The sequence below is a fragment of the Melitaea cinxia genome, chromosome 12 (genome assembly GCF_905220565.1).
Source record: "Melitaea cinxia chromosome 12, ilMelCinx1.1, whole genome shotgun sequence".
Taxonomy (NCBI): domain Eukaryota; kingdom Metazoa; phylum Arthropoda; class Insecta; order Lepidoptera; family Nymphalidae; genus Melitaea; species Melitaea cinxia.
Window position 1 is genome coordinate 11,801,515 of NC_059405.1, and position 12,502 is coordinate 11,814,016.

At 32.5% G+C, this 12,502-nt stretch overlaps 2 protein-coding genes across 3 annotated transcripts; both read left to right on the top strand.

The window, feature by feature from the left end:
• The first annotated feature begins 523 nt into the window (after positions 1-523).
• Positions 524-4,021, top strand: LOC123658733. Of its 2 annotated transcripts, XM_045594078.1 has the most exons (4): positions 524-662; positions 1,692-1,770; positions 2,183-2,313; positions 3,859-4,021. In XM_045594078.1, the coding sequence occupies exons 1-4, from the start codon at positions 632-634 to the stop codon at positions 3,915-3,917; spliced, it is 300 nt and encodes a 99-aa protein (XP_045450034.1). In that variant the 5' UTR covers positions 524-631; the 3' UTR covers positions 3,918-4,021. The 2 variants fall into 2 exon arrangements, 1 of the variants encoding a protein (XP_045450034.1); XR_006743924.1 differs by lacking the exons at positions 524-662; positions 1,692-1,770; positions 3,859-4,021 and adding an exon at positions 1,777-1,944 and having other exon boundaries at positions 2,183-2,275.
• Positions 4,022-6,790: 2,769 nt separating this feature from the next.
• LOC123658248 (circadian clock-controlled protein daywake-like) lies at positions 6,791-9,571 on the top strand. The gene is made up of 5 exons (XM_045593688.1): positions 6,791-6,806; positions 7,504-7,726; positions 7,992-8,119; positions 8,352-8,507; positions 8,842-9,571. Exons 1-5 carry the CDS (start codon positions 6,791-6,793, stop codon positions 8,991-8,993), a joined length of 675 nt encoding a protein of 224 aa, XP_045449644.1. The 3' UTR covers positions 8,994-9,571.
• The last annotated feature ends 2,931 nt before the right edge of the window (positions 9,572-12,502 follow it).

Below are 12,502 nucleotides of genomic sequence, written 5' to 3' on the forward strand. Positions count from 1 at the left end.
CATTAAGTTTACGCGTAGATTTCCAGAACTTACTAAACTGTTTAGCTGCATGACATTGTGCTAGTATGTCCATTTTTATTTGTTGTTCATTATTTAAACAATATTTTAATTTAGCCTTAAATATTTTTCTAGAGTCACACATTCCCTTTTGTAGGTTTACCATACAGAAGCCATTCCTGATAGCATAATCGAGCCTCCCTGTGAGCTGTCCCTACATGTCTGTTCCAGCCTAGCACACGTTTACGTTTTCCTATTTTATTATTTCCTACATACGTACAATATGCAACCTCCCTCAGTATACACACTATATTTTTATACATGTCGTCTATTAATTTATGATGACTAGTAAAAACTTACATATGTTAAATGAACATTCTATACATCATATAGATATAAAATCATTTAAAAAAAACAATAATAAAAACATTTGTATAGTAAAAAATTAAAGTCAGGTAAATTCATTATCGATAAAAATAATAAGCAACACTATTACAGGCCAGTTGGTAAACGCGTCAACACAAGCATCAACTTATAATAATCAAAGGCACAAGTAAGCTGCGTCAGTATTGTATTGATCTTCTTAGAGTGATCATACATATTTGAGACAAAACATACTAAACTTGTGACAAAAATGGAGAAGCTCTTCTTAATACTTATTATAGGTAAGTTATTATTTTTTTTTGTAATATATACAATAATAGATTAATAACAGATTAATTGGGAAAATTCACATTTAACTGTAAATAAGTTTATTTTTCAAAATATTAGTAGCTTATGTTTAACACTAAATTTCTACCAATTTTACCAATTTTGTGGTTTTAAATTTTATTATAGGTCTTATGCCTAGTTGTCAGTCTAGCTACCGCTTCATCTTCTTTATGTAAAATATTATACAGTAAAAGGTCCTTTCGCTATGGGCGCTCAAAGTAGCGTATTATGTTCTATCCTAGTATGGTTATTTGTTAAATTTGGTGCGATATAAGTGTCTATTATGTTTAATGAAACAACTTTTTCGGATTTTATCGCGGTTTATTATTATCTTTTGATTCCTACTCCGGACTATATGAGATATTGATGTATGTCGGGTAGTTTCGAATAACTTTGTAACGTTGGGACGTCTGACACCTCATTCCTCCCGTGACCATGGTTGCTGTAAAGTATCCGAAACGTCGGGAATCAAAAGATAATAATAAACCGCGATTAAATCCGAAAAAAGTTGTTTCATTAAATGAGTAAAATTCGCGTAAACATTAGAAAACAATATGTCTATTATGTGTTATTAATTGTACGAGCTTTTTGATTTGTATAAAATATGAAATCTTTTTGGCTCCCTTAACAAATTATGGATCGGATTACTCATTAGATACATATTATCATACAGTTTCAGTCAGGGTAAATTAAATATTTTAAAGTCACACATGCTATGTTTTTATGTATAAAATATTATTTTTAATGAAATGTTGTTTTTTATCTGCTTCAAAGATATCGTAAGCGGATCTTCGTTTAAAAACACAATTAATATTGTACTCTTTGCGTTGGGTTAAAATAACATAATTATATGTGTTAACCTTTTTGCATTTAACTCGAATAAAATATCTCTCTCTATCTCTATTAACTAAGATTTATATTTTCTATTTAGAAATATTATGCTTACATCTGCAATTTATACTTAAATTATTTATCACTTACAGCAGTTTTAAGTTATGAAGCGTTTGGCATGAGCAACAGACAAAAGCGACAAAATGAAGAAGAAGGTGATTTAGAAGATAGGTATGGATGGAATTGGTTAAACTCTGGGCGGTTTCCTCCTTGGAGACCTGGCCCCCAATTACCAAACCCAGGATCACGTCCCGAGCCAGTACCTCGTCCTGATCCAGTACCGCGTCCCGTGCCCGATCAGAGTACAACATCATCCACATCAACAGCTAATCCCAACGTAGATGGGTTGGTTATCAAAACATGTTATGATTTTTTTAAATGGATTTTTTCAATGGATGAGAATCGAAAAAACATCATTTAAGTAAGGTTAAAAAACGGTTTTCGCACAAGACCATCAAGATAGTGGCGCCTCGCCCGTTTGATTTCTCTCTCAGTTCTATAAATTTCCCTAATTCTAAGTCGAAAATTCGTCGTTTATCATAAATTCGAGTGTTTATAATTTAATACGTATTTTTTATATCAGAAACCAAGCCAACATAGACCAGTGCCGCAGAACCTGCCCTGTGACGTCAGAGTACAACCCAGTTTGCGGCACAAACGGTGTAACTTATAATAACCCAAGCAGATTGTTCTGTGATCAGTTTTGTGGAGTCAGTAAGTAGTCATTATTTTATAAACAACTTATATAGTTAGGCTACAATCTTCTGACTATAGTCTCGCTTTCCGTATTTGATTCACAGTTACGTGACAAGTGTCTAGTCAACTGGCAAACTGGTTTGTGTTAATCTTTTTCTGTTTGTCTTATATATTTACCTTGTGAGTCTTGTCATGACCTTCCAATTTTAAGTCAGTCTGATGAACGAACGTTTTTGAAGAATATACATATATTATTTCATCATGTTGGAATAAACACGATGTTACTATTATTATTTTTTTAAATATGAATAGAATTAAAATATGCAGTATTTTGTTGCTATCATAGTACAAGAAACTTAATTTTTTCTACTATATTAATTTAAAATTATATTTGATATTTAATGTTAGCATATTTTACAGATAAATTACTAATTTGTGTATAGGTATATTTTTTGGTTATAAATAATTGTGTTTGCTCGCAAACGAAAAAAAACCGACTTCAATTACATCGACGAGTAATACAACGTAGATCGACGAAAAAATAGTCAAGTAACTACGCGTTATCAAAGTTTACTCAAAAAGTAGTTATCAGATCTCGATAAAATTTATATGTGACCACATGATAAATATCAGCTTTCGATTAAATTTAAAATTATCAAAATCGGTATACCCAGTAAAAAGTTATTGCGGATTTTCGAGAGTTCCCCTCGATATCTCTGGGATCCCATCATCAGATCCTTGTTTCCTTATCATGGTACCAAACTAGGAATATCCTCTTTCCAACAAAAAAAGAATTATCGAAATCGGTACATCTAGTAGAAAGTTATGCGGTATAATACAACGTAGGTCGACGAAAAAAGCGTCAAGTAAAAACGCATTATTAGATATAACTCGAAAAGTAGTTATTAGATCTCAAATAAAAAATGGGACCAATTGGCACACACCACCTTTCGATCAAAACATAATTTGTCGAAATCGGTCCACCCGGTCAAAAGTTCTGATGTAACATACATAAAAAAAAAACAGTCGAATTGAGAACCTCCTCCTTTTTTGGAAGTCGGTTAAAAATCAAAACTAAATTTTGTATAAAGAATCTTTTTTTTTTGGTATATAATATTACAGTTAAGTCAAGAAAATAAAATCTCGTCAAACGAACTACTATGATTTTATTGCGTTCACACAATATGGCCGTGAGATTAATTAGCTAAATTAATATTAACAATTGTTTTTCCGTTGTGTAAATCTACCACTTACGTATACAAGGAAAATCATATGAAGAATCTCACCGACATTTATAGACATAAATTATCACACTTAACCAATAACATAACCAACTCTTATATTTGACCGTTAAAATCATAAATTTACTATCTTCTATAATGGCTATAAAATATAAAACAATATTTTAATGCTTAAAAAAAATATTTAAATCGTAGTTTTTAACTTTATTACTTAATGTTATTGTTTTACCGATCGATTTTCTTAGTTCCTTGGCAAATCAAAATGAATACATTCAATTATTATTTTTATAAATATTCTAAACATCATGTGGTCGTTTTTCAGGTGTAACTCTACTGAGGTCGTCGAGGTGTCCTACTGCAACAGTTGCGCCTACCGCGTAATCTATTATATTGTGATAATTAAATTCTTTGTTTTTAAGAAGAAAAAATAAACCTTATAAGAGTGTTCTAATTAACTTGTATAATAAAGTAGTGCTAAAAATTAATGTTAAACATTTTTTTTTAAATAATAATGCAACCGAGTCAATGTACTCTTTTACTAGAGGCTTAAGTAGATATACCTATGAGGCTTACGTCGATATTTGAGAATATATGATGAGATACCACTGGCAGTTAGGCAATACGATAACAATATGCTTAGGACTCAGGAGAATTAATAAACAGAAGCATTATGTCAGAGGAAGCTCCCAGATAAATTAAAAGCAATAAAGCAATATTCATTATAATCATTTGCCCGATTGTAATTTCGTATTTATGTTCTTGCACTTGATAAGTTTAGATATTAGCAGTTCATTTTTTATTACAACAAAATGAATTTATTAGATGTCGTGAAAGGACTGAGGTGGCTGTGACTATAGTGCGCTTTATACCTTCACTCTTTATATCTCCCTCGCAACTTGCATTCACCTAGCCCGATCACACTTTTCGTAACGCTCTCGTCACGCATTCACCAAGTTACTCCCTAGTCAAGTAAGTCAATTACTTCAAAAACAATCCGCTGTCAACTACTTCTAAAAGAAACATACAACGCAACGTTCCTTAATTGATAACAAATAACTTGTTTACAGGGCAATTAAAATCTACTTTTAATACGAGTTTCTGTTGATAACAAGATATTATTATAAATTATTGTAAGAATGGCCATGTGCAGTTTCTACGTGTAAAGTACGCTGCAGTAACAATACGCATGTGTAAAACTTGCTGGCCAAAGGTTTTTGTTCTTATAATAGGAAAGGACAAAAAAGAGCATAATTAGACTCTTTGTTTTACTGCAAATTAATTAACATGTCTTATGTTTTTTATAATTTCTTATGGCTTTTTTGGCGCAGAAAAAAATATATAAATGAAGTGCAGCTAGACAGTGCCTTTCTCCCTTTTGAATATGTGATATTTTTAATGTGCTTAACATACGCACATACTGTTGACTGTTCTTAAAGGCAATTAATGCTGCTCTACATGTAATAGCCGATGATATATTATACATACATATCTGTGGAAAACCTAAAACTAAACGCAGTGCATTTTAACCTGGGCTACGTTTTTTGTTAAGATTCTTTTTAGGGATCTAACTAAACAAAAACGAATTTTTCGACCGTTGACCTTAAATAGCTTTTTTAACTCACATGGAATCTATGGCGACTTGGTACTTTTTAACCGACTTCCAAATAAGCAGGAGGTTCTCAATTCATCTGATTCATTTTTTTGTGTGTGGTACCTCAGAACTTTTTACTGGGTGGACCGATTTCGATGATTCTTTTTTTAATCGAAAGGTGGTGCGTGTCATGTGGTCCCGTTATTATAAATATAAATATATACACATGTTTTACTGCACTTAGTTACAGTTTAAAAAATACAAACAATATATCGAATTTTCTATTAACGATCCGGTTAATAGTGACAATGAAGTCACTGAAGTTATGAAAGTTTTATGTTTTTATGCGAGATTTTAAATTCGTGACTAACTAATTCTGACACTGCTTAGAAATGAGATAAGGTACTTATCTTTTCTTGATTTAATGTAAATCATTTATAGTTTTTTTTTCCGATTTATGCAAAAAAGCTTCTCTTACTCGAAGAATTGGTCGGTGAAGAGCTATTTAATCTGTTCGTCTAATCTATATCCAAGTTTGGTAAAATGATCTTCAAATTTTGTTTTTGTAGGAACGAAGATAACGTTTAACGATTTAGACTGTGTTGTCTAGAAAATTATCATAAAAAGTGTACATTGGTCGACACTGTGTGGTTACGGCATTCGAGAATTTAGCTACCCCCTCTCTTCCCGTGGGTGTCGTAAGAGGTGACTAAGGTATAACACAGTTCCACGACCACCTTGAAACTTAAAAAGCCGGCCGATGGCGGGATTACCATCCAACTGCTGACTTTGAAATCTTTGAAGTCGATGACGGGTAGCAGCGTCTTCGGTGCGACAAAGCCAGCCCTGCGGTCACCAACCCGCCTACCCAGCGTGGTGACTATGGGCAACACACATGAGTTCACGCCATTTATAGGCCTGGAGGCCTATGTCCAGCAGTGGACTGCGATAGGCTGATCTCACTGACTGAACTGACTGATCTGAAATGAATCAATTTTACATTATAACGAAACAACGTTTTCGGGTTTTGTCGCGGTTTATTATGTTTTTTAGATGTCTGACGTTTCCAATACATTACAGCAACCATGGTCACTGGCATTTAAAAAACATAATAAACCGCGATAGAATCTGAAAAAGTTGTTTCATTATAATGAGTGAAATTCGCATAAACATTAGAAAACAATACATTGAGATACACTTTTTTTCAAAATAAAGGCTTTTTCAGCAAGATTATGATGAATGAATAGACACAATCTCTACATATAAGAAATTATTTAGTTAACAATGTATTTTATATTATATTTTATACTAGCGACCCGGCTGGAACTCTAATACTAAATATAAAATAAATATTGGCGATGTAAGCGCAAAAAAAGACATCAAATTAGAAACCTGTAAAACTATTAGTGTTTCTCTACTACATTATGCATGTATAAACCTTCCTCTGGAATCACTCTATTTACTACAGAAAACCGCATCAAAATCCGTTGCGTAGTATTAAAGATCTAAGCATACAGACAGCGCGAAGCGACTTTGTTTTATAGTATGTAGTGATATTGTATGTATTTTTTTATAATTTAATTACTAAAGTTGATTTGTAAGGGTATATGATCTTTACTTGTAAGTGAAATAAAAATATAAGTTTTAAGGAACTGTCTTTGAAATGAATGTACCAAAACGTATAATACTGTCCAGAATGGTAAAAGTATTCAATAGTCATAATTAAATGACCTGTAATTATTTTGAAACAACTCGTTTTCATTACAATTAATAGCTATTTGCGATTAATAAATAACTGTCATTACTTATTATACAATAATTAATGTTTTCACTATAAATACCAAAAGACATCATACAAATATTGTCATAAGTGAAACGCTCTTCTTGATGTACTTTCCTCTTCGTCGTGAAACTCTATCATTGATCGAACAAATGGGCTATTATACTTATACTATTATTTTATTTACAATATTTTATATTTTAACTATATCAAATGCTCAAAACGTCACCCAGTTTCGTAAGTATTACTTAAGTATTATTTTATATTTCTGTTTCATTGTATTTCCTGATATTATATTGTCAAATTAACATGTTACATATCTAAAAATGTATTTACTGCCTAACCGATTAATTTTCGTTCACACTTGTTAGTGCTCGTACATAATACATGATTTTATTTTATTTTTTAAAAAGAAAAACTTCAATATTAAATTTAAATAATAATTTATTTATTCTATTTTGTAAATAAACAATTTTCAAACTAAGAACCTAGAAACTTATTATATGTTTGGTACCATTACTTTCTCACTGTTTGAATACAATCTAACAAATAATATAATTATTAATACCCGTTATTTATTTTTCATTATTTAACAGAGGGTTTCAAAGTGTCATGCAGAGATACGTCACCTGAATGTTTAAAGAGATCGCTTCAAGAAGTTTATCCAGAATTTATACATGGAATTCCAGAATTAGGAATTACGTCGTTAGATCCTTTTGCAGTAGATAGTTTAGTTCTAAAACTTCCTGGTGAGCTCACGCTTGAATTTAAAGACGCCTATGCAAAAGGTCTTCAGAAATGCAATGTTGATTATATAAGGTACGTAAGAAATATATTTTATATTAATCGTCTCTTGTATAAAAATCTTTATATTTACTAATATGTATTAGTAAATCTTAAGATTAGAATTTACCTAGTAATATCTAGGTTTTACCAACATTTGGTCTTTTGGAGCATAAATGCAGTTTTGTTGATGAGGTCATTGCCAAATGGACAGGCGTAGAAGTATACTGTAATGTGATGTATATTGGCAGTTTTCGGTAAATATTGTTTTAAAAATGAAACTAAATTTATATACTTACAGACTAATCGAGGAATATAATTTAGATATTCAATTTAATTGCAACCTGCTCACCAAGGGTAAATATCGGTCTACGGGACGACTTTTCATGTTCCCAATCGACGGGGAAGGTCTTTCAACAATCATTAGCAGTAAGTATATACTTCTATATAAAAATCATCAATTATTAAAATCTTCATTTGAATTATTATTTCAATATCATTAAAATAAAGGCATATTTAGGTATAGATACTATCTGTATTATATCTGTGATGATAACCACAAATATATAAAACACTCCATTACAATTTCCTCCGGTAAATTGATAAAAATGTTTTACGACTCTTTATTTTGTTTGACTTTCATATAACACTTTTATTTCAGGAAATTTAAAGATACGTTGGAACATTCAATTTTCTTCTATAACAAAAGACGAAGGTCAAAAGTACATACAAATTAAAAACTTGAAAACGTCCCATTCTTTCGAAGGTCGCGTCACGTATAATATGACAAACCTCTTTAAAGGAAACGCCGATATGAGTAAGTATATTTTTAAAGTTATACTTCTTGTGGCGTGTTTGAGGAAAATGATAGGAGTAAATTTTTACGATGAAAAAAACCGACACGCTGAAGTAGTCAACGAAGAAGAAGTTAGCAACGTGAAGTTAGCTAGCCAATGAAGTATAGCTTCTTATGTGCGTACATAAGTACACACACAATATATACAGTAACGTTTGTACACATGTTTGTTTGTTTAAGTGTAAAACGTTAAACTGTTTACAAACAACATTACCAATGAAATTTAAAAATAATTCTTAATCGCTTATACAGTAGATACAGTAGCTTTATGATAAATATATTGCTTATTTTTCAGGTAAAGTGGCACTAGACTTTATGAACGAAAACTGGTATATGGTAGCAAATGAATTAGGAAGCCCTCTAATTAACTACTGTATAAATTTAATAATTAGTAATCTCAACCAGTTACTAAACAAGGTTCCATTAAATAATCTGATAAGTACGTAAACAATGAGTGCTAACTGTTAACTAGCGCATAATATTCATTATTATTATGAATCAATACGAAATATGTTACTAAATAATAGAGTAAAGCACATCACTATGGTACTTATTAATATGAGTTTTCTTTCAACCAATTAAAATAATAATGTAAATATATATTGTACGAATTATTTATGTCTCATATAACTCTATTTTTTTAACTCTATATTCGTCACATCGTAACGACAAAAATAACTTTAAAATTCAATCATGTCTCTAAGCTGTGATTAAAAGTAGTTGTCGTTATTTACCAATAAGCCTCTTTAGCTAAATACAACAAACAAAAAGAAAAAACAAATTTCAATAAATGTGACTTTTATTTTGCAACAACATTTTAATCTAAAAAACTTTCATCATCAATTACATATTTATTTTTATCTTACGTTTACGCCACTTTTTCAATGAGTTATACGCTGAAATCAAAATTATAGATTCAATTGACAGATTGAAGTAGGTACTACTAATAATATTTATGCAATTTGTTTATTGCAATGCTAGATTCGTTTTGTATCTATACTAATATTATAAAGCTGAAGAGTTTGTTTGTTTGTTCTTCCTTTCCTTCCTTCCTTTTCTCTTCTCTTTTCCTTTCTTCCTTTTGAGAGCTTCCGCTACGTGCGTTGTGAAAACAGTTAAAGTTTCGCAAAAATCATGTATGACAGAATTGATCCTCTTTAAAAGTTCTAAAAAAAAAGTCCGCGACAGCATATATCTATCTTTTAAGGTTGGCGCACTATATAACCTTTTTATGCTAACCAAGTTTGTTCTAAAATAATGCATTATTTGCGAAGATGTTTTTATAAATATGATATTAATCCTCATCTAAATAAATACGTTATTCATCACAAGTATTTAATTTAAAACAAAATAGCCTTTTAGATAATTCGATTTCAATGAGTATCTCAGTAGATATCGCGGTTTTTAAATAACATCGCAGTAAAATAATGATTAAGTATTGCGCGCGCCTCTGTTCCACGCGGATGAAGTCGCGCGTATAAGCTAGTTTAATATAAATAAAGGCTCAGGCTTAGTGGACGAGGTTTTACTGAATAAACCACAGTTAAAGATGAGGATCTATGTAGTTTATTGCAATCGTAATTTTCTGATTCTGAACAACTGACCACTACATGCATTTATTGCTACTGAGGCGAAGCGTAAAGGGTATGGTTGTAGACTTCTGCGTTCAAATTTGACAGTTATTCCGAGTGCGAACAGTAGTTCTGAGTACGGAAAGTACTCCAGAATGGTCGCCACTTAGTAAGCTAGAGTCATTGTTCGGGCCAAGAAAAACGGGACTACAACTGGGAACGGCGGAGATGGCAGACTAATTCCCTAGTATACATGCGGGCCGCCGTTAGTCTTGGTATTTTTTGATCTAAGTGACAATTATATAGGAAGTCCTTCGAGTGATACTAGAATTATTTGTGTCGCTGCAGCTTGTGAAATTATCGATAACGCTTTATAGGTTACGCTTTAGCCTGTAATATCCCACTGCTGGGCATAGGCCTCTTTCCCCGTGCAGGAGAAGGGTCAAAGCTTAATCCACCACGTTGCTCTAATGCGGGTTGGCGAATATATTCCCTACAATAAGTAACAATCGTTATTAGGTTTACACGATAACAACCGAAACCGATTCTGAGGCACGGTGGGGAGACCCACTAGGACTAACAAGCAGACCGGAAACAAATATTTGTATTAACACAAAAATATCTACTCTGAGCGGGAATCGAACCCGTGACCGTCCGACCCGTATTTGGGCGCCGCCGACACTGCACACGCACCATTATACCAGAACCGTCATCATACAGCATACATAACTTGAAATAACAAGGGCGAGCTTCTTGTTTACGCTTCAGCTTGTAATATCCCACGGCTGGGCATAGGCCTTCGCCATGTAGGAGAAGAATCAGAGCTTAATCCACCACGCTGCTCTAATGCGGGTTGGCGGATATATTTCCTACTATGAGTAACGATCGCTATCAGGTGTACATGAACAACTGGGACCGACGGCTTAACGTGCTCTCCGAGGCACGGTGGGAAGACCCACAAGGACTGCACAAACATCCAGACTACGACAAACACTTGTATGGCCAATACGAATGTTTGTCATGTGCGGGAATCGAACCCGCAACCGCCAGCGCAACAGGCACAATCCATAGCTGTGACCATTGCGCCAATGCGGCGTCAACGTCGGCGTCGCTTCTTGGTTATTGATCATCAATTACTCGAATTCTGAATATGCCGAACATTTCTACTGTCTTTTAAAAATGGACTTATCGATTCAAGAATTAGTTATATTCTGCCGTTTTCACATTTATAGCGGTTCATTTTTTTTATTCGGTATCACGTGCTTGATCTGTAGATTATTTAATGTAGTCTATGTACTATGAATATATAATACAAATGATTTTTCAATATGAAGACGATCAGTACAATACTTTCAAATACATTCTTTCCATTACTGTAATTACTTTTTAAAACGTGGGCATTGAATATATTGATTTTCTCTTTTAATAAAATATTAAAATGTTGTTTCTAAATTTCTTTGAATCACTATTTATACTTTTCAAGCTGGTAATATATTGATTTATTGATTACTTTACACTGTAATATACCAATGCTGGCAGCTTCCAATGTGGGTTGGTTTTTACATTTACTGTATTTCTATGAGTAACGATCGGTATCAGGTGTACATGATAACAACTGGGACCGACAGCTTAACATGCTTTCCGAGGCACGGTGGGGAGACTTACAAGGACAGACATCAAACCCAGACCAGAAACCAATAATTGTACAAATACTAATATCCTCTATGCTTTTTTTATGTAACTCGTTTCATCAATTATTAAATACATATATTTTTCGTACTTATAATAGAATTATCTAACCAAAGTGATTTGTAGACAAATATCTATTATTTAAATGTTATCACTATCAATATATATTATTTATAAAACAAAGTCTCCCGCTGCGTCTGTCTATTTTAGCCATCAATCTAGGCCTAGAGATATCCCTGCCAGGAGCTCTAGTCAGGCTACTCACTACACGAATAGAACACTGCTTGAGAGCAGTGTTATTTAACTGTGACTTCCTGTAGGTAAGGCACTTTCCCAGTCAGGCTACTCCAGATTTTGAGCTGGGTATTTCCTGCTGTGCTGTGTGCTGCAGGCTTGTTGACATCGTTATGATAAACACTAATCTGCTGAAAATCTGACTTACCTTGTCGGTTCGGACAAATGACATAAGACACTGACATGACACTTTACCGTCATTATTATGCTCAATATATGTAGTGTTTTTAATGTTCCACGTAACATATAGATCATATACTGTCAAGAATTGCCAAAATTTCGTTAATCGCAATTATGACTTATGCGTTTCATTTTGATATTTTTATCAATTTTTTCTTTCTTGGTATCGTATAAAACATACATCAATATTATAGCAGAAAAAAGCTCATTTAAACTTATTAA

Excerpts from the sequence above, each read along its gene's own strand:
- LOC123658733 (XM_045594078.1), top strand. The coding sequence starts at position 632 with ATGGAGAAGCTCTTCTTAATACTTATTATAG. Across the intron at positions 1,771-2,182 it reads GAAGGTGATTTAGAAGATAG|AAACCAAGCCAACATAGACC; the intron begins GTATGGATGGAA and ends TTTTTATATCAG. Across the intron at positions 2,314-3,858 it reads TGATCAGTTTTGTGGAGTCA|GTGTAACTCTACTGAGGTCG; the intron begins GTAAGTAGTCAT and ends GTCGTTTTTCAG.
- LOC123658248 (XM_045593688.1), top strand. Across the intron at positions 7,727-7,991 it reads TGCAATGTTGATTATATAAG|ACTAATCGAGGAATATAATT; the intron begins GTACGTAAGAAA and ends ATATACTTACAG. Across the intron at positions 8,508-8,841 it reads TAAAGGAAACGCCGATATGA|GTAAAGTGGCACTAGACTTT; the intron begins GTAAGTATATTT and ends CTTATTTTTCAG.